Source organism: Conger conger, chromosome 1 (assembly GCF_963514075.1).
Source record: "Conger conger chromosome 1, fConCon1.1, whole genome shotgun sequence".
In the NCBI taxonomy this organism is placed as follows: domain Eukaryota; kingdom Metazoa; phylum Chordata; class Actinopteri; order Anguilliformes; family Congridae; genus Conger; species Conger conger.
The window spans coordinates 59,876,937-59,900,101 of record NC_083760.1 but is presented as its reverse complement, the minus strand read 5'-3'; the positions used below and the strand labels follow the sequence as shown (position 1 = coordinate 59,900,101).

General features: G+C 44.3%; 1 protein-coding gene and 1 non-coding gene across 6 annotated transcripts in view; both read right to left on the bottom strand.

Annotated features, from left to right (window-relative positions):
• Positions 1 to 22,969, bottom strand: part of atg5 (ATG5 autophagy related 5 homolog (S. cerevisiae)) — a 29,849-nt gene extending 6,880 nt beyond the window's left edge. Inside the window, exons 1-7 of one of the 5 annotated variants that reach the window (XM_061240981.1) lie at positions 22,751 to 22,969; positions 21,858 to 21,969; positions 21,352 to 21,479; positions 19,983 to 20,061; positions 19,300 to 19,462; positions 15,228 to 15,322; positions 5,506 to 5,623 (exon numbers count right to left, since the gene is read on the bottom strand). In XM_061240981.1, coding sequence (XP_061096965.1) covers positions 5,506 to 5,623; positions 15,228 to 15,322; positions 19,300 to 19,462; positions 19,983 to 20,061; positions 21,352 to 21,479; positions 21,858 to 21,965 — 691 coding nt within the window. In that variant the 5' untranslated portion in view covers positions 21,966 to 21,969; positions 22,751 to 22,969. Of the gene's footprint in view, positions 1 to 5,505; positions 5,624 to 15,227; positions 15,323 to 19,299; positions 19,463 to 19,982; positions 20,062 to 21,351; positions 21,480 to 21,857; positions 22,028 to 22,534; positions 22,711 to 22,750 lie in introns of those variants that run through there. The other 4 variants (XM_061240971.1, XM_061240969.1, XM_061240972.1 and 1 more) reach the window with 4 other exon arrangements.
• A 110-nt stretch (positions 22,970 to 23,079) lies between these two features.
• On the bottom strand, positions 23,080 to 23,151 carry trnae-cuc (transfer RNA glutamic acid (anticodon CUC)). Its single transcript has one exon. It is a non-coding gene; the product is annotated as a tRNA-Glu (tRNA).
• Positions 23,152 to 23,165: the final 14 nt, after the last annotated feature.

Genomic DNA, 23,165 nt, shown 5'->3' with positions numbered 1-23,165 from the left:
TCCTCCAACTCATCTCCATGGTAATCCGGCACATTTGTCACCCCTCCAAATCCCCCCTCTCCCGCCCAAAGCTGACTTTTCACTTAGGGGTCCATTAGCACCCTTTTCCGGGCCAAGCTGCACACAGCGTGGGACTGTTTGTCATGCCACTGGGCCTGTTTACAGCAGACACTGCCCATTACTGAGGGTCAGAGGTCAGGGGGCATGTAGGTAATCCCGCCCTCAATGCCAGTGGAGAAATGGCTTTCTGTGAGCGTGGCTCAGACACCATCCCCCATGAACAGACCCTGTTTACTGCACCCTCTCTAACCATCTAACCATCATTTACACTTCTGAAGAAGAACCTGGCTGGGTGCCAAACCTTGAATGCACAAGTACAGAAGTGTGTGGCCACGCTAAAGCTAGCACTAAGAGAAGTACAAAATGACTAAAAAAATAAAAAATATATTTTCTAAATTACTTTCTTTCTGGCGGGATGTGAAGCTCTGGGGCGTGCTCACAGTTCTCACTGTTCCCAGTCAAATTAGCTCATCCATCAACACCGTTGCTGCTGTCGTGGGCGGCCAGAGAAAATATTATTTTTGTGCCTTTTGTATTTAGCATAAGCTCATGAATGCCACATCAATCAATCTGTTTCCCAGCTAATTATACACAAAGAGCACAGGTTCTGTGAATCCATAAAGATACTGTACATCTCAACTTGAATCCTACTTGAATCTGTTTTGGACAATATACCATTAACTGCATTTTTTTTCTTGGGGAAAAAAAGCATAATCCTGCTTCACTGAGACGTATGCATTCCCTTCTCCACCAATAATACTGGCCTCGACCTCAGCCAATCATACCGCAGTGGACTGAACTCACCCCTCACCAATCAAAATGCAGCATACTGACCCCCCTTTCCGCCAATCACACAAAAGGACACAGACCACTCCTTCTACACCAATGATATTGAATGGTTCCCATCTTCCCTCATTCAAGGCAATTTCAATCCAATGAAATGTAAAATGTACAAAAAAACATGCTAGAATTATATAATACTCTGATTCTGTACATTTAAGCTATATGTCCAACTGAACAAAAACAAATACAAAAAATGTTAATGGAGTAATGTCATTACAATGTCATTTCTTCTCTGTATTCAAACTGGACAGCAGAACTGAGAGTAGCTGTGCACTACTCTCTCAACATGCACAGGTGATACAGACACAGGGCCACACCCACTTGTGGCTGTGGCCATCATCGTAGACACGAGTCAGCCGAGATATGCGGTGGTTGCCCGGCAACAGGGGGTACGAAAAGGAGGAGAAGTTTGGCTGCGGTCACGTGGAGAGGAGAGACTCCAGCCTGTCAACAGCTCTCTTAAGTCACCAGTTCTGGCGAACCACAAGAGAATTAGCTGGGTCTTACCCATGGCAACACAACATTCCATACAGTCCATTACCATGTGCTAGGTGCTCCTGTTCTGCATTTACAGCAAACACTTTCTCTGCAGTATTTGAAATACTGACAGACTGACTGATACACAACTGTGGTCCAGTCTTTCAGGCACTCTATGTATATTACTGACCAGGCTAACCGTTAGCCCGACTCTAATGTCATTTCCACTCAGTACTAACCAGACTCTCAGACTACCATGGTTAACTCTTAGTCAGAATCTAATGTTGTCTTGGCCCAATACTAACCAGACTCTCAGACTACCATGGTTAATTCTTAGCCAGAACCTAATGTTGTCTTGGCCCAGTACTAACCAGACTCTCAGACTACCATGGTTAACTCTTAGCCAGAATCTAATGTTGTCTTGGCCCAGGACTAACCAGACTCTCAGGCTACCTTGGCTAACTCTTAGCCAGGTTCTAATGTAATCTTGGCCAATGACTGAGCAGAATCTCAGATGACGTTGGCTAACTCTTTAGCCATGTTCGAATGTCGTCTTCGCCCACTGCTGAGCAGACACCGAGGGTGCATTGGATGGCTGTGGACCAGACTGCAATGCTGCTAATAAAGCCTAGGTGGGGCCACCGTGTTGTTGTTATAATACTCTAGTCTGGGCGGAGGTACAGGTAACCAAGACTGTGATTAATTCATCTTCGTCTGATGGAAAAATTTGGAGGTTTTCTTTTTGTTTTCTTTTTTTTTCTAAGCTGGTGAGACAGACGGTTTCCGTGTTTCAAAACAAGGGCGTTTGATTCTGACAAGTCAGTTGTGTGAGAAAGAAACGAAAGGGAACAATCACAAGGAAAAACAGGAAGCTTTCTGTATACAGGAACCCTGGAGGTCCATCTGTCCCTGAGCAAGGCCTTTTTTTCCATGTGAATCACACAGCATGGAAGCGACAGATCCACCGACACAACATGTGACAGACCAAACTAAGCCAGCACACACTACGAAAACACACACACACGCACAAGCACTTTCACTTGCAGACACGCACACCAACGGGCATGCGAACGCACGTGGGCGCACACACCCAAGCGCACCTATGAATCCTTTAATCTGCAAATGCTCAACAGCCCATTAGTATGACAAGCACACTTGCTGAGTCAGCAAACCAACATGCCAATCTAATGAAACACATGGAAACAAAGCAAAACAAAAGACATATTCCAAATGAAACAAAGGAGAAATCACCCAGTGGAGAAATCACCCAGGCACACACATATGCAAGCGCGCGCACACACGCATGCACAGCGGTTTGGCAATTCACTGCACAACTGGGCCAACATGAGGGCTTCGGAGTCAGAGCTGAGATAAGTAGTACTTAGAGGACCGCAACACCATGTTCCTCCAGTGACAGGAAATAAAAAACATGTAAAGAGGAGCCAAGGGGGAGGGAGGGAGTGAGAGAGAGAGAGAGAGAGAGAAAGAGAGAGAGAGGGGGAGGAAATTCAATCTGTAATCACACAGCACTGGTATTTGTAAATCACAATGTGTGAAACATTACATAAGAGCCCAACTGAATCAGAGTAAAAGTAACACATCTGGCACTACGGACTATGAAACAATGAATGCGTTCATCTTTTACAGAGAGTGTATCAAAGGGGAGTAAACTTCTGCAGCTAAAGCGGTGGTTGGCTCGGTTTCAGTCTCACACGGCTGAGCTACGGACGACTAAGGCCAGCAAGCGGCTCTGACAGCAGCACACCCCTACTGACGTGGAACTGGAACAACTCCTGGCCTCTCAGTCCAATACACAGACCTGACAGGCCCGAGAGGACCCGCAGCAATACCGAGGGATGCTACAACGAGTGGGCCGGTCTATCACAGACTGCTACTTGTTGCGTGGGCTGTACCATTTGGGCCAAGAGTGAGTGGGAGGGGGGTGTTTCACACGCAGCCTATTCCATGAGTTCACTCAGGGTGGGGGGATTTCTGCGCCCTTCATTTATTATAAATAATGCCAGAGTGTGTTGTTTTAGAAAAAAACCTTTAAAAAAAGTTTCACAACCGCAAACAAATACAAACGGTTGAGCCCTTTATAAAATAAGCCGTTTCACAGAAAGCTACATTCGTTTTCAAGAAAGCGAGCAAAGTATTTTTAGCAAGCGTCGACAAGGTGCTGCATATTTCGGATGAATCGGCTCTATTCCGAAGGGCAGGGGGATTCATGGCCCGTGTCGCGGCTCGGAAGTTGGAGGTGAGATGGAATAAGACGTCAGTGATGAGAAGCAATGGAAGAATTGAGGGTAACTCCCAGAATCTCCCAAGTTCTCATTCTCGGTCTTCTGACCATTATAATCATTTTTTAATTAACATTAAGTTATTAAGATTACTCTTAAGGTTGCATCCACCTGTTGCCACTATTGAGATCTATTACAACTAATGAAAAAAAATACTTGGAGTTAGATTGGCTGGGAGGGAACACAAACTTTGGTCACCTTACATGACACAGTCTGTAAACAAAGCACCACTGTGCCGAATTAGGCCGATATGTAAGAAACACATTTATTTGTAATGGGCAAACATAACAAACTGGGAGATGGGAAGGACCCAAATATTTGGACACGCTTCTGCAAACCACATCCACACTACAACCAGGGGTCGTTGGGGCACGAGGATTAGGCGGCGCCTGTCAAAGACGACCACACCTTAGTCGGGGGGGCATGTCTATGTCCAAGCACACGCCACAAATAACTGCCACACACACCGGCAGGCACGCCTGCACTCACACACATACACAAGGCGAAACAACTCCTACACTTTCAGCATAAACCTGAAATCTCCTCTAGCTGCGCCACAAAAGTCCTTTAAGCCAGAGTCTTTTATCTCTCATCCCATCGAGCGGAGATTTTGCCAGTGAGGAAGAGGAGGAGGGGAACAAAGCTCCAGACTCTCACTTTCATCGCGCCGCCCTGGCGGAACAGAGGGCCGGCGTGTGCACACCCCGAGCCTGCGGGCCCCAGTCTCCCTCCCGCTTTGTCTGCTTATCTGCTTCCTCTCCGGGGGGGACCCACACAGGCCCTGTTTTGGCTGCGTCGCGTCCCCCTTTCACAAGGAGACGGTGCCCCCTTCCTCCCCGCCCCCACCACCACCATTATCGGCACATCTAAGCGTGAATCACGCAAATTCCTCTGTACACTCCCCGCCACTGCTGAAAACATCAAGGGTGAGAACTCCACCCAGGAGGGGAGATATTCTATATTTAAGTACAACAGTCATGGGAACTGTGCTGGCAATCTAAAGGCTGATGCGGCAAAAAGTCATTTAAAGTATGCTTGATCATTGCCACCTGGCAATCTGCCCCTTCCTCCATCTAACATTGGTTAACTTCCCCACCCAAAAGTCCCTCATTCGAATCGTCATACAATTCAAAAAGCAACTATAACCACACAGTGGTCCAAGATACAGTAACTGTACCTGTGCAAGGTCTTCCTGTTCCAAAATGAATTCCACCCCTTTCCTGCATCAGATTTACTGTCTCTTCTCTCCATCTAACATTCTCCTGTTCACACTCATGTTGGTATGAATGGGGGAAAGGTCTCAGCTCAAGCGTTTATCTCTGCCAGACCAGGAGATCTGCAGGTGCATTAAGGCCTGCAGTAAAAAGGTGAAGCACAGCTGTGGTTGGTCAAGGGCAGGTTGCAGGAGGTAGAGTAAACCAGGAAAGGGAAGGTGGAGTCAATGAAAGGATGGGTGGAGTCAATGAGGCTAAGGGGGAGTCAAAGCTAGGATTAGAGGAAGCAATACAGCTTGAGTGAAGTCAATTACTCCTGTTTACACACTCACTGGAAGTAAGGGTGGAGTTATTGACATTCTGAGTGGAGTAAATCGCACCCGTTTACACAGTCCATGGGTGGTGTGCTGGGTGGAGTGAATGGAAGAAGGGGCTAGGTCAAACGAAAAGTTTCAAAATGGAGGGGTTTGCGTAGTCAATGGGCCAAGGAATGCCCTCTTATGCATGATATTTCCATAGACGGGTTCATGGGTTTGGCAGTGGGCAGCAGTGTGGTCAGGATGTAAGACTTTCCATGGTCTGGCAGGAATATGCCAGGGCGCAGTGCGTACCGTCCTGGGGTATGGCAGCTGGGAACATCTCCTTCAGCAGGTCTCCTAGGGTGTGGGCATGCCCGTCAGGAGTCGCCGGACGGAACAGCTTCTGGATGAACGGCCTGTCGCTCATCGTCTGGAGGGGAAAACAAGGAGAGAGGCGAGGTTAGACGTCACAATCAAACGGGGAGGAAGAGAGACAAAAGAGGGAAAGAAGTGTGAGCTTCATATAAAGCTGGAGAGAGGGAATAATTAAAAATATTTTTGTTTGAATCCCTGGTGGAACATGACTCATCAGTGGACTAAGAGCAGCAGCCATCATGTGCTCCCAGAATTCTGATGAAGTAAATCCCATAGAATTATGATAAGAAAGGAGGGGCCTACTGAGCAATGAGCCGTTTTACTCCAGAATGCCGGGAATCAACAAACCAAAAATGAGGAACACACACCACCCCATTTTATCACCCGACTTCTTTATCTGCATCTCGTTCCAACACGCACAGTCACAGCCTGGGATGCTAGAGAGAGTACCCTCCCAAGATTATTCACAGCCTTGATACAGATCAGCAAAGACAGTAAAAAAAATAATTATATATAATAATACAGATAAGCCATCTTGTAAGCTCATTCAGAAAATGATATTCTTTTATACCAATACAACAGCTCAGAGAAAAATATTTCTGCTTCTCACAAAAAAGATGCGTCACAATTATTCAGACCCATGGCCTCCTTTTTCACCGGGATAAAAACCCAAGGTAACAGACATAAAAATGTATGTGGGACCATCAATATGGGGGAATGCAGCTATAAGAAGAAACAAGACAAAAGGTTGGTGACCTTCACAGGAGATGGTTACAAAGAAAAACATACGACTTTGTTCTATTAGTCAATAATTAAAAACAACTGGAACAGTCTACCTGCCAGGGAGAGGATGCTCGTAACCCCCCACAGCGACGCAGGAACTTACCGGAGAAACTTGATGGAGATCTACAAAACCTGACTTAGTGGAGACACAAAGTCTCCAAATCCACCCAGAGACACCATTTCCATGCTAACTGGTTTTTCCAAAGGGCTGCCAAAAAACCCTGAGGGTAATCAACAAAAATACATGTCTGGAGTTTGTTAAATGATGCTGGGTCACTTCCATTGTAATGCTGTGTCACTTCCATTGAAACGGGTTGTCAAAAGAAATTGGTCTTTCTGGCCATAGTAGTGTTGGTTTGGCGTTAGAAGGAAGCGTTACTTATGTTGGAAAAATGTCATACCTCCAGTGAAAAATGGTGTAACCGTGAACACCAGCACATACAAAGCCATTCTGGCCACGGTCCAAGTCTGATAGAATAATGGTATACCACCAGTACAATACTGATTCATGCCCGTTCAATAATGCAGATAATACGGTATGTATAAATGGTAAATGATTAACATTCCTAATATAGTATACACCTAGTATAAACCAACACCAATAAAGCTCAATTTCAGGTGAAGTGAAGTGGTGAAGAGAAATAGGCTCTGTAGTCTCTGGGCAGAAAGGGAAAGACACAGGCCCTTTGGTAATAAAATAAGGCTGTACATGGCAGCGTTGCGGGGCTGTAAGGCATTACGCTGCTGCTGAGCGTGTGACAGACGCGGTGGCGACGGCGGCGGCTGAAGAATGCCGTTAACGCGTCTGTCTGGGCAGCGCAGGGGGTCCTGCAGGCGCGTGGAGCCCGTGCCCGCAGTTACTCACCCCGCTTACTCCAGCGCCCTACGACTGCACAGGGGGCATCTGTCTGGCTGCACCGGGGGGCAACGGGCTTTCGGGAAGGGGGTGGATGAGAGGGGGGGGGTTTGCGTCTGGAGTTTTATGGGGCTGCCTGTTTGTGTGCCAAGACTCCACCCCCAGCCCTGACTCCTCTCTGTGATTCAGGGCACAGATATACCCAATCCGCTGGACTGGCATGAGACCCGTCGCGCACCACGGATACTGCAGCAAGGAATGGGGTTTGGGCTTGGGGGTTGGGCTTAGGACTTGGGGGATGAGTTTGGGGGTGGAGCCTAATAGCTACAGGTAGAGCTGGAGGACCTGGGGGGGCAATAGAGGCTATAAATGAGGGAATGGTGGTTCTGGAAATCCACACTAACGCTGGTTATGTAAGCACTGATATAGCCACAAATAATTAACTTATGTACATGTAGATATATGGAGTTATATATGTAATAAAACTATGCAGGGTAATTGAGGACTACTTTCTGTTACTGCGATCAGTCAAGGAATGATCCTAACCCAACATAAAATTATTGAAAACAAAATGACAAGAAATAGGAATAAACTAATGAATCTAAATAGAGTAGGCAACTGGGGGGGGGGGTGTATATTTACTTACATTAACCACTGTCTCACCACAGAAATCGGGATGAAATCCAACCGTGTGAGCCAGATTGATGCATTCCGAAAACTTTCTATTTTCAAGTGAAAGTTCTGGCCTGGTTTTTGCTATCTAGCTTCACCATGTCCTTGGGGTTAAAATCATCCATCTGCAATGATGAATGATGAGCAGCCATTTTCAAATATGCTCTTCACCCAAGATGACTGGAATCTATCATCAGAACACAACACAGATGGCCACAAAACAACTGCTTAAAATCACTTCCTGTTCGCTGGTCAACTCACCAGCTCCATGACACGCATGAGCCAAAATTCCACTCAGAGATTAAATTAGTTCAACTTTATACACCCAAAACAAAAACAACATTTAAGAACAACAGCCAGTGTTGGACTGAAATATTAGACCTAAAAATGTGTAGCACATTTTGTACTTCCACGTTTAATGCAATAATGCTATAAAGATTAATTATTAATTATTAAAGATAAATAAATATGACATATGTTATAGCACCAACATGTGATTGAATCAATGTCATCATGGGTGCGTGGACTTCTCACAGACATCAATACACTTACCAATATAACATATAAATGAGTGCGTGAAATAAAATTAGTAAGTGAGGAACTTGTACCATGGCAATAAGGTCTTCACTTACTAATTTAATTTGACACAATCATTTATATGTTACATGTAAACATATATATTAAATAAATAAATACTGTTTACTCAATATTTTATGAGCATGTAAGGATACAAATCCGTAGAAGACATCAGTGAAGGTGCATTCAGCATGAGTAGAGAACCTACATAAGTAGGGTAAATTACACCACTACACTAACTAAAACCACTTTTCACATGTCTCATGTGCACCATTCAGTTTTTATACTTCAGTTATCATAAAAAGCAGTTATGAGGGCAAACTGGCACCCACGCTAATGATAAATCCCTCTACGGACCTGCCAACTTTGGCTTCTAGCCCAAGTGTATTTTGTAGCAGTGTTGGTAAATTGGAAAATTCAGTTCCGATACTCTAATGGTGCTTGGCCCCCTGATAATTGTAATAACATTTGTTAACAACAAAGAGCAGGCCTAATTAACAACCAAAGCAAACCGTACCATAATGTTGAGATGCCAAACTTCTTCTCAGTGAGGAGCCTTAAACTTTACAACACAGGGAATACAGATGCCATTGTAACAGTTTTATTTTTTAAATCACTGCACTAGTTTGTAATACTTCCCTTAAATGCAACAGCAGTATTTAAGTCTGTGCATATGCCTGCAGTGTACCTATCAAAAATACCAAAAGGGAAGGACTCAACACGCTTCTACACAAAACAAAAACAGATGGACAAGGGTGAAAAAACGACTGATTGATGGGCTCGGACCACAAGCCTTTATAATTGGTCGCCGTACGGACACACAAAAAGAACAAAAAAAGAAGCAATCGAAGACACAGGCGGTAAAATATTAATGGCGCTGGCGCTTGATTTGAGTGCATGCAGGGAGCTGTCACGCACTGGAGACGGGCCCGGAGCCCATTGTGAAGTATCGTGCATGGGACACTGACAGGGGTGTCCAAGTGAAAAGACCGGGAGGCAGGGCCCGGTGGTGACAAACACCACCCCGACACACAATAGGGACTAATCATGGGCCTGTAAAAAGGAAACCTGCCATCAGGAGGCTCGGGTATCACACCGGTAACTAACACCGCCGGAGCCAGGGGAAGGGAAGGTGGCCCAAAGGTGCGGCCGGGCCGGTACGGTTACCAGAAAGACTGAGTCACCCGCGGGCAGGAAGCGCGGGGTCGCGCGGGCATTAGCCGGAGAGACAGAGCGGAGAGAGAGTGCGTTAAGTGACAGCGGCGTCGATGCATTTTTAAATACCGCCATTAATTATTGACTCGTGCGCCATACAAAAAGGGCCATTAATCCCAGCGGGGTTGCACGATATGCAGGCACCGCCAACACTTTCTTTTCAGCAGCCGTGACGTTTGGGGTGGCAGTGCAGCACAGGGCGTGGGACCGGCTCCAGAGACCTCAGAAAGCCCTCTGCCACCCCCCTACCTTTCACAAAGAAGCCTGTGGCCTAGTGGCAAAGGTACATGGCTGGGACCTGAACGGTTGGCGGTTCAAGCCCTGGTGTAGCCACTGCACAGCTGTTGGGCCCTTGAGAAAGGCCCTTAACCCCACATTGCTCCAGGGGGGACTGTCTAATCAACTATAAGTCACTTTGGATAAGCTAAATAACTGCATTATTATAATTACAAGTTAAAGCCATGGATTCAACCCGGAAAAATTACATCAAGCCAGAATATACCCACAGGCACAGCAGCCTAATATGTTCATTATGATTTCTGACAAGCAAGTCAATTTCTACACAATGGTGAAAATAAAAACCACAAGTGATGAAAATATTACACTGTCCCGTACTGGACAATGTGATTTCCTGAGTGCGACTGATAAAGTTAATATAGTTCTTATGGTCACAGACACATGGTAAGACACATCAGTCCGCTGTTACTACCACAAATACAAACACAAGGCATTCTTCATTATAATGAATACAAGATTTACATTTTCAATTCATAGTTTAGGATGGAGGAAGCATGGATGGTGCAGTGGGTAGCACTGCCGCCTCACAGCAAGGAGGTCCGGGGTTCGAATCCCTGTCGGACAGGGCCTCTCCGTGCGGAATTTGCATGCTCGCCTCATGTCTGCATGGGTTTCTTCCGGGTACTCCGGTTTCCTCCCACAGTCCAAAGACATGCAGGTTAGGCTGATTGGAGAGTCTAAATTGCCGGTAGGTGTGAGTGAATGGTGTGTGCGCCCTGCAATGGACTGGCGACCTGTCCAAGGTGCATTCCTGCCTTTCGCCCAATGTATGCTGGGATAGGCTCCAGCCTCCCTGCGACCCTGTTCAGGATAAGTGGGTTAGGATAATGAATGAATGAATGAATGAATGAATGAATGAATGAATGAGTTTATGATGGCTATTACGATGCAGAGTTAATATATTTAAAAGATAAGTTCTGTTCTTGTTGCCCTAGATTTTAAGTGAAGACTAATTGAGAATTCCTAGAAGGATCGCACGCCGGTGATACATTGTCCCAAGGAAAACGGTGAAATCTCCAGCCTCTGCTGGTGAGTAACTATGTAGTCACGGAGCAGGCGAAATGCCTTTGTGTTAAGCATCCGTCTGAAACAATGAAACAATGTGACTTGCGGTTGTAAAGCATTTTAAATTTCACTTTTTTCTGTGAAACGACGCGTTTCGCACCTTGACTCAGGCCATGTCGTCTCCGCCGGAAATGGGCGGCAAAATTAGTTCGTTATGAGTATCAAGAGGTCACTTTCCACACCAATAAAGCGCAACACAACTGTGTAACTCTGACCCTTATCACAATTCAACATACAAGGCATAATTGACTTCATATGCTAGGACATACACACGTAACTTATCTGATACAAAATACTCAAATACAACTCCGCTGTTACTAATTAAACTCCGGGTTGAAGTTTCGCCCAGCATCCCCTCACATCTTTATTAAAGACCTCAGTGCTCTCGCGCAGAGAGGCCCGACGGAAGTCTGGTGTTGGCGAAGGGTATATCATTTGGGTAAATGTTATCATTAATTCTGTCTGTATTGAAGAAATGCAGTGTTATTTACAGACCGAAAGCCATTTCTGGATTCCTGGTTAGGAGACGGTCATTATCTGTGGTGATTTACACATCCGGACAACGGGAAGTTCTATTCTCCATTTATTCGGTTTTCCCCCCACTCTGAAATATATACTGTATATGCAGTTGTGTCTAGACTGAATCCCGTCGTGCGTGATGTGTCTGCGGTTCAGAGTAACTTCTCTGGTCATTTCTGGGGCAACGCAGCCTCCCCTTCCACTAATAAAACAAAGCATGTCATAGTGGTGCTTTTCATGCAGATGATCATTCTTAATGTCTGTATGCTATTTACGGCACTTAATGTTCTTCAAAACTTCCCCCCCTGTAAGTCAGTAAATAGTAACCACTCCAAACAAAAGAACAGTGTTTAAAACATGGTTCGCGGCAAACTATTAAAATAAGCGCCTACAATCGATCATGTTCTTTTTTTTTTGTAGCATTTAAACTGGCACATAACGATCACATTTCTTTAGCTGACATTTCTATACTTCGCATACAGGCTAATTTGTACAAACCATGAACGTGTGTGTGCGAGTCCGAATGATGATGCAATTATGCCTTTTGTTTTCATCCTTCCACCAAATAGGCTACGGGCTACATAATGATAAATAAAGCAACGTGTTTAACACGTTTTGGTATCTTAAACGATTGACCTAAGGTTAGTTCATAATACGGCAAACAATTTTCCCACATCAATCTTAAAGCATAAAAATCCTCACGCAGATTTGCACACTTGGTTCGTTCAGACACGCCTTTTTATTCTCTGAAATCTAAGAGCATAATCCTACATTATTAGAGGCAGGTGACGTAATCTCTGAACCTCTTCACGGGGCTGTCTGGTATATCGGCAGTTGTTAGCCCACGGCGGTAAACGGTGTTTCAGGAAACTGTGAAGCCGGTATATCACAGCAGCTCAATAGATAACAGACAAGCTCCCCCGCAGCCAGAGAGGTGGCACGGGATAACATTTTCCAGGCGTGTGATGCCTGGACGCACCCCAACTTAATCATCTTGGGGAAATTTCACTTGAGTCAGTGTACGGCGGGAAGCCGCCCCAGTGCCCACACATCGATTACACGCTGTATTAAGTCTGAAAGGCCTGGTCGTATCAAGTTTATTTTATTTGGCTTTCAGGTCAAAAGAGATTGCCAAATAAATAACCGCATACAGGTGTGAGACTGTACAGTCATAGTCGCCAGAAAAAAATAAGGCATAGGACATAAACAGGGTAGTAGCAAATACATGCATGTTCAGGAGTTTCTGAAACAAGGAACAATGCAATATTTGGCTAACCAAGTTGCGTTACAGTATATATATATATCTATAAAATTCACAAATTCATGCCTTAGGGCATGTCTCCCTCACTCTGTTATGGGAAAAACCCGCCCAACCCCTTAACTCCTCGCCCACTTAGGAACAGCAGCACAATTTCCCAATCTTTCAACCACACAAAAATCAGGAGAAATTTTCCCCTCTGACTGAGTCACAGCATCTTTCACAATTTAAATAAATCAATAAACAAACAAACAAACAGCTTCTGGTTTCAGAGTTATTCACCTTTACCAACAGTGCACATTAAATAGACAAATAAATAAGCATAGAATGCTTCTAGCAAATGTGCCTAGTCTCATTGCAGTGACATTCCGAATGGATTGAAATGAAACCTTCTGACATGACGCTTAATTGGCTATATCCCTGGTTGCTGGGGGGTTGGCTGTGGATGGCAGCTGATGGCAGCATTGGAATATGGTCATCATGTCACCTGATGCAATGTCTGATGGGGAATATATGCAAGGGCTACTGTGTTGTACCTTTTTTCAAATATACATCTGGGGCTAAGCATTGTAATACCCACCCCAATTTGGAATGACCGATCATCTACAACCACACCTCGTGAACCCACTGCCAACTCATGAGAGTAGACATCCTCAGTTCTCTTGAACACGTGGAGTCACTAGCTAATTCTTTTCACACTGCAGGTGACAGGAAACTCTCACAGAGCAGAGTCTGAGGAGGACCTCTCATACATGGCTTTGACTGCAGTCTACGGGTGCCTGATTAACACTGAGAAATCCCGGGCCCTGAGGGGCAGTTAAAACTGGCCAGAGGCTGTGGGGACAGAGGCGGCTGTGGGGACAGAGGCGGCTGTGGGGACAGAGGCGGCTGTGGGGACAGAGGCGGCTGTGGGGACAGAGGAGGCTGTGGGGACAGAGGCGGCTGTGGGGACAGAGGCGGCTGTGGGGACAGAGGCGGCTGTGGGGACAGAGGCGGCTGTGGGGACAGAGGCGGCTGTGGAGCAGGGAGGGAGTGTGGGGTAGTGATTAAGGTACAGGACTGGAACACGCAAGGTTGGTGGTTCGATCCCCAGTGTAGCCACAATTAAGAACCGCACAACCATTGGGCCCTTAATCCTGCATTGCTCCAGGGAAGGATTGTCTCCTGCTTAGTCTAATCAACTGTACGTCGCTCTGGATAAGAGCATCTGAAAAAATGCCATTAATGTCATGTAATGTAAGTGAGTGGGTCCATTTACTGGAAATTAGCTCTGTACATATGACCGTCTTCCTGCTTACTCTCACAGAACACATCTACTGCAGATTTCTGCCTCCGAACGACAGTTCGGCTCACGGTCACACTGACAGACCCTGCGGTTTCAGACGCGACGCTGTTTGGAAACTTGCACTGCACGCAAAACCTCAAGGCCCCCACACGGGTTCTGAACCGGTCATTATAACTTTGATTATTGCACCATCTACTGGAAATGTGGTACACTAACCGGCATAAACACATGCACAAATACGGACCCACAGCCTCGAACGGCGTCGCAAATAAAATTGCACACAAGCTAAAACACACCTCATACATGGATAACAAAGGCATTGCAAGGGCAAATTGTTGTCACAGCTACTGACTGAACAAAATGGTTTTAAAAAGTTTTGAAGTCAAGAGCCCTGCCTCCATATGAAATAAATAATACTATTCTGCCACCCTTGTCAGCACCGCTGTGTTCATGGCTAAAGAGTACAGAGAAGCAGCATCACAGACAGATGTGAAATAAGCAAATGAAGTGTACGGTGGCATAGCTTACGCAGCAGTTTCACTCATCAAAAAACTATCTAAAGAGAGCCACTCCCCTCTCGCTTAGGAAACTTTCTACAAAACTGCTCAGTCTGACTAAGTACAGAGGTCAGAGAGAGGTACTCTACTCTCTTTCTCACTCACATAGACACACACTCACACTGGTTCCTCTGCAGTGAGAATAATACGTTTAAAACTTTAGAGACACCCAAATTATGTGACCTGTATTTTAAACCAGGGGAGGATTACACCAGAAAGTCTCAGAGTACACTAAAGTGCAAAGGGCAAGGGTCCAGAGACTACCCTTTAATAGGTGGACCAAATCTAATAAAATCAAATCAAATGTTTTTCACACAAAAGAAAGCAAAACCACTCTCAAGGTCAAGTGTTATCTACCAACCTTCCGCCAGAATTACTACAACATAAGAATAAGACCTATTCAGAAAACTGGATCAGGCCAGGCCTGAAGATTACTGCATCAGATAGCCTTAATGCGCAACCAATAAGCAAATAATCAGAATTATAGCAGTGCTCTGTAATAGACTCAAACCCAATACATCACCCCAGGCACACAAAGCTGGGATGTCATGTGTGATGTCATGTGTGATGTAATACCTGGTATATCCTGAACGGGAGGTACCGGAATCCACCTTCCTCTGTAGGATATTCCATCAGCTTCCTGTTCATCGCCCAGAACTGGTCAAACTTATCTAAAGCAACACAAAACACAACCTTGAAGAAACAGGAAATATTTCACAGTTCATCTCTGGGCTCATAAAACACAGCAATGAAACTGTATTAAGGATGTCTTTCTTTTCCAGGTCAAGGAAATGGTGCATTTTCACCATGGCATGAATGTTGTCTTGGTGTGGTAGTTACAGACTTGGCCTATCTACCTTGTGTACTGGACATATGTTCATGGCCTTACAACCAATTCTAAATTAATTGTACCTTGTGGTAATACAACAAAAAATGTTTGGTTGTTTGTTGTATTACCTGGATGTATTACCTGCACTGTTTTGTATGTAGCTTTGGATAAAAGCATCTGCTAAATAAAATGTTATGTAAGGTGCCTGCACCTTACGGGCTGGGTTAGATTTCCGTTTCACTTCAGAAGAACTCATCCACTTTCTGAGCTCACACAGCCGAGATCTCCGTCTGCATGAGCCTACAGGCTCGATACCAGGTCTCAAACGTTCAAACTGAACACCAATTCATCGTCAAGGCAAATAGTGTGAGAATGTGCGCTTACAGCTCTGTGTTCATTTATAGGTGTGTGTGTGTGTGTGTGTGTGTGTGTGTGATTCCTCTGCCACGGTAGACTCTGGTCCACGTTTCTGAGAACAATCTTGGTTGTTTCTTGCAGAACAATCTCGGTTAGATCAACACTCAGCCCAGGAGCACTGATGAGCACACGAAGTCCAGCGGTGAGCACAGGAAGTCCACAAGAGGCAGGGGGTGACACAATGAGCGAGGACAGAGGCTGGGGTCTGAGTCAATGCGCAACTGATGGGAGAGTGATGCCGGCCGAGTGACAGTGAAAACAGGAAGTTACTCAAACGAACTTCAAAGTGCAGAGCAAAAACAGCCCAGGTTTTTGGGGGTTTGAGCGAATGTGAGATTCATCAAAGAGAACCACACAGTGACTGTGCTTTCTGGGTGAAATGTGTCACCGACTAAATCTAGAGGTGCAGAGGATTCCCTCAAAACTATACATCACAGACTTTCACGGCCAGGCCCAATTCGAAAATCTTCACACACTTGTGGTACAACAACGTTGTACCCCACTCCTAATGTTCTACCAAATACAAAACACACTCACAAACCTAAGCCCAATGTGTAAGAACACTTATTGCTGTTCCAGGCTTCACAGCAAATGTACAAATGTAGTTTTCCCACTAAGTGTGAGAGTAACAGAGTTTGAATCTCTTCTTGTTTATGGTGGTCTTCCAATACAGCTGTCAAATTCAATAGAACACTCCTGCTGTTGACATCCGGAACTGCACTCTGGAATACAGGGTGGAGGAAAAGGTACGTATCTTACCCATCAAAAGGACAGGGGGTCCCATCCCAGTACTTTATCTCCTTTCCTCCAATACCACCTCATCTCCTATCCGGAAGTGTGGGGAGAGGAGACAAGTGAAGTAATGGATGATATATTTTTATTGAGACATACTCACGTCTCTAAACCATCCATCTTCAGACTCAGTAGTGCACAGCACTCTACAGGGCAGTGTTCACATGGTACACAAACTCTTCGGCCAGGTGCAGAACATGAGCCCTTTCAAGAGTTAAGCTTCTTAGACTGATTTCAACAGATGTTCATTCACCACAGAGTCCCAGGAGAGGGTACGGGGAAAAGGAGTTAGAAAGTTCAGCAGGCGAGGCGACCAGAACGATAGCACCATCCATCGAAACTGACAGGCCGTCTCTCCGAGCACTTGTTGCACTTTCGCTCGCGGCTGGCCCGTTTCGCAGCTGCAGGTGTGGAGCCCCAGGACCAGTCAGGGTGAGAGTGGCTTCAACCGTTGGCTGCGGTCCGAGGCCGAAGCGGGCAGAGCAGCGGGGCGGTGTCTGAAACCGGTTTCACTCTGCATGGTCTCGTCTTTCCCTCACAGCTCCCGTTTTGACATAATTTTAGCGTTCGAAACGTTTCGCAATGAATTTCCCTTCCAAATGATGTGCTTCTCTTTCTCTGTATACGTCTTTCGTTCTCTGTCCATTTCTAAGTCATAGGGCCCTGGCCAGTATTTCATTTTGATTATGTGGGAAAACAAACATAAGGGGTCTAATCTTCCCTGACCAGGACTAAGCGTTTCTCAAAGCGATGCCCATTGAGGTTGTCCAAAGTTCATGTTGATGTTAATGTTAACTCTGCAAATGTATGTATATAACACAGCTATATAAATAGATTGCATGTAACATACAGTGCATTCTTAAAGTATTTGGACAGTGGCACATTTTATGTTGTTTTGACTCCAGCACATTGAATTTGAAATAAAACAATGACTGTGAAGTTAAAGTGCATACTTTTAGCTTTAATTTGAAGGTTTTTACCTCCATATTGGGAGAACAGAGCAGGAATTAGGCGACCAAAAGTAATTGGACAATTGGCTGCTCAAATGTTTCTTGAACAGGTGTTAAGTTTCATTGTTAGTTCATGTATAAAACAGCTAGCAAAATGTCTAGAGTTGATGCAAGGAGTGCCATCTGTATTTGGAGTCTGTTGTTGTTGTCTCTCAACATGAGGGCCAAAGAAGTGTCAATGTCAGTAAAGCAGGCCATCATTAGGCTGAAAAATTAGAGAGGCATAACCAGAAAATTGTGTCAAAATCATCTGTTTGGTACATTGTTAAGAAGCAAGAATGGACTGGTGTGCTTAGCAATGGCAGACAACCTGGTAGACCACAGAAGACCAGTGTACTGGATGACAGATTAATTATTTGAAAGGTGAAGACAAATCCCTTTGTAACTGTTCAACAGACCAATAACTCTCCAGGATGTTGGAGAACATCAAGAGAAGACTATGCTAGCATAACCTCAGAGGGTTCACCACAAGCTGCAAACTCCAGCAAGACACAAGCCTCAAGAATAGAATGGACAGCTTACAGCAGGGGTGTCCAATCTTATCCAGAAAGGGCCAGTGTATGTGCAGGTTGTTGTTTTAGCACAGGACTAGGACAGCTGATTCTACTCATCAAAGTCTTGATTAAAGACCACAATTAGTTCATTAGTATACTCAGGTGTGTTACTGCTGGGTTAAAACAAAAACCTGCACCCACGCCGGCCCTTTTAGGATAAGATTGGTCACCTCTGGCTTACAGTTTGCAAAAAACCTGTAGAGTTCTGCAGAACCTGTAGAACATCTTGCCTGCTCAGATCCAAGCAAATGCATGGAAACTGATTGGATGATGCTTCATGATGCAGCTGCACAATGATCCAACACATACAGCCAAAGTAACCAAGGCCTTTTTTCAGGCCAAAAAGTAGAGTGTTCTTGACTGGCCAAGTCAATCATCTGACCTCAATCCAACTGAGTGTGCATTTCACTTGCTGAAGACCAGACTGGAGGCAAATTGCCCAGAAAACAAGCAGGAAGATGGCAGCAGTGCAAGCCGGGCAAAGCATCACCAGGGAATTAACCCAGTATTGTGATGTCTATGGGTTGTAGACTTCAGGCAGTTATTTACTGCAAAGGATTTGCAACGAAATATTGAACTGTATATATGATTTCAGTTTGTGTTAATTTGCCCAATTACTTTTGGTCTCCTAGAATTTTAGGGACTACGTATAAAAAGCGCTGTAATTCCTACATGGTTCATCCATGTAGGAATGTAAAATATGGATATGGATGTAAAAACCCTGAAATGAAAGCTGAAAGCTTGCACTTTAATCACAGGTTTTATTTCAACTGCTTGCTGGAGTACAGAGGGAAAACAACAAGCCTAAATACTGCATTGTAATCATTTAAGAATGTCTGCCAGTAAGTTCATGATAAATTCTGCACTGTGTATGGGATGCTATATCAAGCGCTGAGAAAAGTGTAATCACAATTAATTAAATTAAAACTCAATAATATTAGTCCATATTCCTGGTGCATTTGACACTGTTCAGTCATACAGTAGTGGTACATTAAGCACTGACACCAGTGCCAAAGTGTGTGTGGTCAAATGCGTGTCACACTCACCGTTCTGCAGCCCCATCCACAGTTGCTTGTGGTCCTTCTTCTGCATCTCATTGACCACCTGACCCTTGTGTTTCAGGGCGTCAGCCTCCTTGATGCTAGACATGAAATGGGCCTCGATCACAGAGTTTGAGGGGCAGTGAAGCAGGTCCTGCTCTGGGAAGTCCTGCAACCACACAGGATACAAAGACATGGACGGCAATAACAATAAGAAATACTGTAGTCCTGGATCCACAGGGACAAAGGGGCTCAAGCCTACAGCACTGTGTGCATATACCGTCATTACAATTTCAAAATAAAAGTAAAAAATATATATATATTCTACAAAAGTGCATTTGCAGTGCTTCAACATTGATGTTATTTAATTAATATATGGACACTATATTAGGATAATACTCTATAAATTGCGCTAAAAGCTGTGGTGGTGTATACCACATATAACTACAGTGGGGTATATTTTTTCATCAAGAGAACTTAGTGATTAAAACAGACTTTTCTGAATTGAATGTTTAATCTCAAAACACAATGTGAAGAGAGAAGCTGTGTGTTTACCTGCCAGTGGATGATTCAGATCATTGAACAATTGTTAATCAAGGAGACCATCCAAACAGTCACACTGTGACACAGCAAATATACGTTCTGTTTGCTTTTTGGTGAAAGAGTAGGTAAAAAGCGGTGGCCAGTACCTTAAAATGCACGGTGATGCTCCAGGGCAGGGCAGTGTTGGAGGCATGGAGGTCAAACAGCACGCCAATCGGGTAGTGCCTTTAGATCATTTACATCATCAGTATCAGGAACCATGAAGAAGTTTCACAATTATATTTCAGTGACAGAAATCTACCATGTTCGCAATTGCACACAAATATCCCGCCCTGCACCCACCGAGACTAGCAGATTTACACGGCTCCACACCCATGTTGATTTGGAGGTCAAACGCAAGGTAATGCCCGTTGTGACTGAGAGGCCCCTTTGAGTGCCAGTGTTGATGCACAATATCCCTCCTGTTTTCTATCTTTCTTAAATTACCTGCCATTGCACTTCACAATATTTCTGTTATGGTGGTTTAATTTTTGTAATTAAAAACTTACGAAATACTTAATTTAAGAAAATATATGTTTCAAATTTTGAAAACAAACTGCTTATTTTGGTTCTGTTGTATGTTCTGTTGTATGTTCTGTGACCTATCTTATTAACTGCTCAAACAATGTCCTCAACTAACATCTGTGTATTTATAACGACACTTAAAATGACTTATTTTGCAGCCATTCTTGATTAAAGTGATTTCAAAACAGACCAAAATCTTATACTGAGGAAATACCACATTTTTCAGAATATACGTGTACACAACAGCACAATTACTAATCATGCAAAATTATGTTGATAATTCTTCGCTTTTGCTTGGTCTAGGCTAGGGCACCATCTCGTGTACCAAGTACGACACTGCAGTCGGTGGTTGGTCACACTTTCTAGGTTTTTATATGCACTTTGCACAAGAGGGCACTGAGGAAACACGATGAAAGTATGAAATATGTCCATTCTTTAGTTTTGAAGAAGTAAGCGGTTTAAATGTACTGAATATTATTTTCAACCGGTTTTTAATTTTCTCCAAATAGTACGTCACACGAGAATAACCATTGCCCTTATCCCTCCCCTATAACTCGTGACTCAGTTTTCGCCGCTGGCCGACAGGAAAGTGGGGGCACGCCATAGGCTCTTAAAAATAAGTTTCAAAATGCATTTAAATGACTGAATAAAAAACAACTGCACATTTGTTTTATTGGTGCCTAAAGACAACTGGCAAGTGTCACGTTTCAACAACCATGTTACTCCTAATGACAGGACAGTCTTTCTGCCACCAGGGGGCAACGTTTACGTTCAGATCTCAAGTTTACTCCCTTCTGCGGTGAAACTGCCATAGCATCTAACATATGACAGGCACCTGTCGGAATCATTAACAGAGGTTGATATATTCAGCCTCTTGGACATTTATTTTCAAAACATAGTATGTATTTTTCACAGGACTGGAAGGACACGCTTTTTTCTTAAACCACCTACCATTTCAAAGGCGTTCCCTCATACTCGAACCACATCTCCTCCAGGTCCTCCTGTCTCATCACCTTGTGAAAGTGCTTCTTCACTTTGTCTGTGACCAACGTTAGATAACTGACCCTGGGTAAAAGCAACTGTGGAGACAATGTCCACAAAATTCATTATCATAGTACAAGCTTACACTAGCAAATTCGTGGATACATATTATCAGTTTTCTAAACGGCAAACTTATAAATACAGCATGCGCATCACACATGCCTTTAATATTTTCACCACTTATTTAAAATGGGCTGCATCGTTATCTATATTAGCCAAAGCAGATGATGTGATGGGTCATCATCACAAAATTAGGCTAGTAGTGTCTGGTCTGGGGTGCTTGTATCATTCATTGAATTCAGTGCCAAGTCACACTGTGCTCAACGCTCAGCTTCCATCGAATGATATCATCCAGGTGTTTTTGTTATAAAAGTTGTACAGCGAGCTAGCCTCTAGCACGCAGACGTCCATCTTACATAGAATGGCTCTGCTTCCCTCTCGGTGATTTCGTCTTGGTTGAGGGTGAAGCAGGTGGGGATCCGCCCGAACCAAACATCCCGCAACACGTCCTTGTCATCTGCCATACTTCTGTAACTCCAGGTGGCACATAAAGAATGTCTTCTAGTTACAAACGAACAGACGTTACCTAAAAATCACACATTGAGACAATATAGACATATAGGTCAATCATTTGCACACATATCAGGAGATAGTTAACAAATCATCTAAGTTAGCTAGCGAACGTAAACGAACTTTGGGCTATACAAATACTCAGCTTGCTGATGCGGAGTAGCAGGCTAACTTAGCTAACTTGGCCAACTAGACCATCTGCCTTTTTTGTATTTAGCAATTGCATTCTTTACGATGACGTTATGTATATTTTGTAGTCTATGTATAAAGAGAGAACATGGGACAATAAACTACTCAGCTAGCTAACGTTAAATATCACGCTATCTTGAAAGAATAGACGTAACGTTAGTGTATATGGCTAACGATAGCTAACAACCTATCGTAACCGTAGCAAGATAATTTGTTAGCGAACACCTATTATCTTCTACGTTGCCGTCTCGCAAAACGGTCACGACGTTATAAAATGTATGTAGCTATGTTAGCTAACGGACTAATAGTTAGGTATGCTATAATGCTAACTTACTTCAAGTATGAGCAATTTCACACCTAGGCAGGCTGGAGCTAACTTAGCATAGCAAGCTTGTTAGCTAGACGTTTGTAAATGTATTAGCGAGAAAGCTATGTGGTTGGTTAGCCATGACCGAGGTGTTAACGTCGCAGCCTGCTACAGGGAGTGACAACACAACCAGGTTTTGATTTATTTTCACGGTAGCCAGGTAGCTAATATTAGATGTCTCACTTTTGTGTTGTGTCCGTATCACATCCACCAGCGATGGTAAGAAAAGAGAAGGCCCCGGTGTTGTCATTCAGTTGCACTCTGAACCTCACCAGTAAAGGAAAATTAGAGAAGCAATGTCTTTCAAATAGCAATGTATGAAGAAGGCAAAACACTGTCACCAAGTGGCCGTCAAACTACTTGCATCAACATTCGTGTGGCGAGCCTATAAATATCTATGAGAAGTCACTGTCGCAAAGAGAAATTTTGACGGGAGATTTCGCTCTTTCCACAGATGCTCTTAACATCAGAGAATTAGCGAGGGCAATAAGTAACCTGTCAAAAAACTTCCTTTCCCTGACCGGGAATCGAACCCGGGCCGCGGCGGTGAGAGCGCCGAATCCTAACCACTAGACCACCAGGGAAGTTACTATGCCTG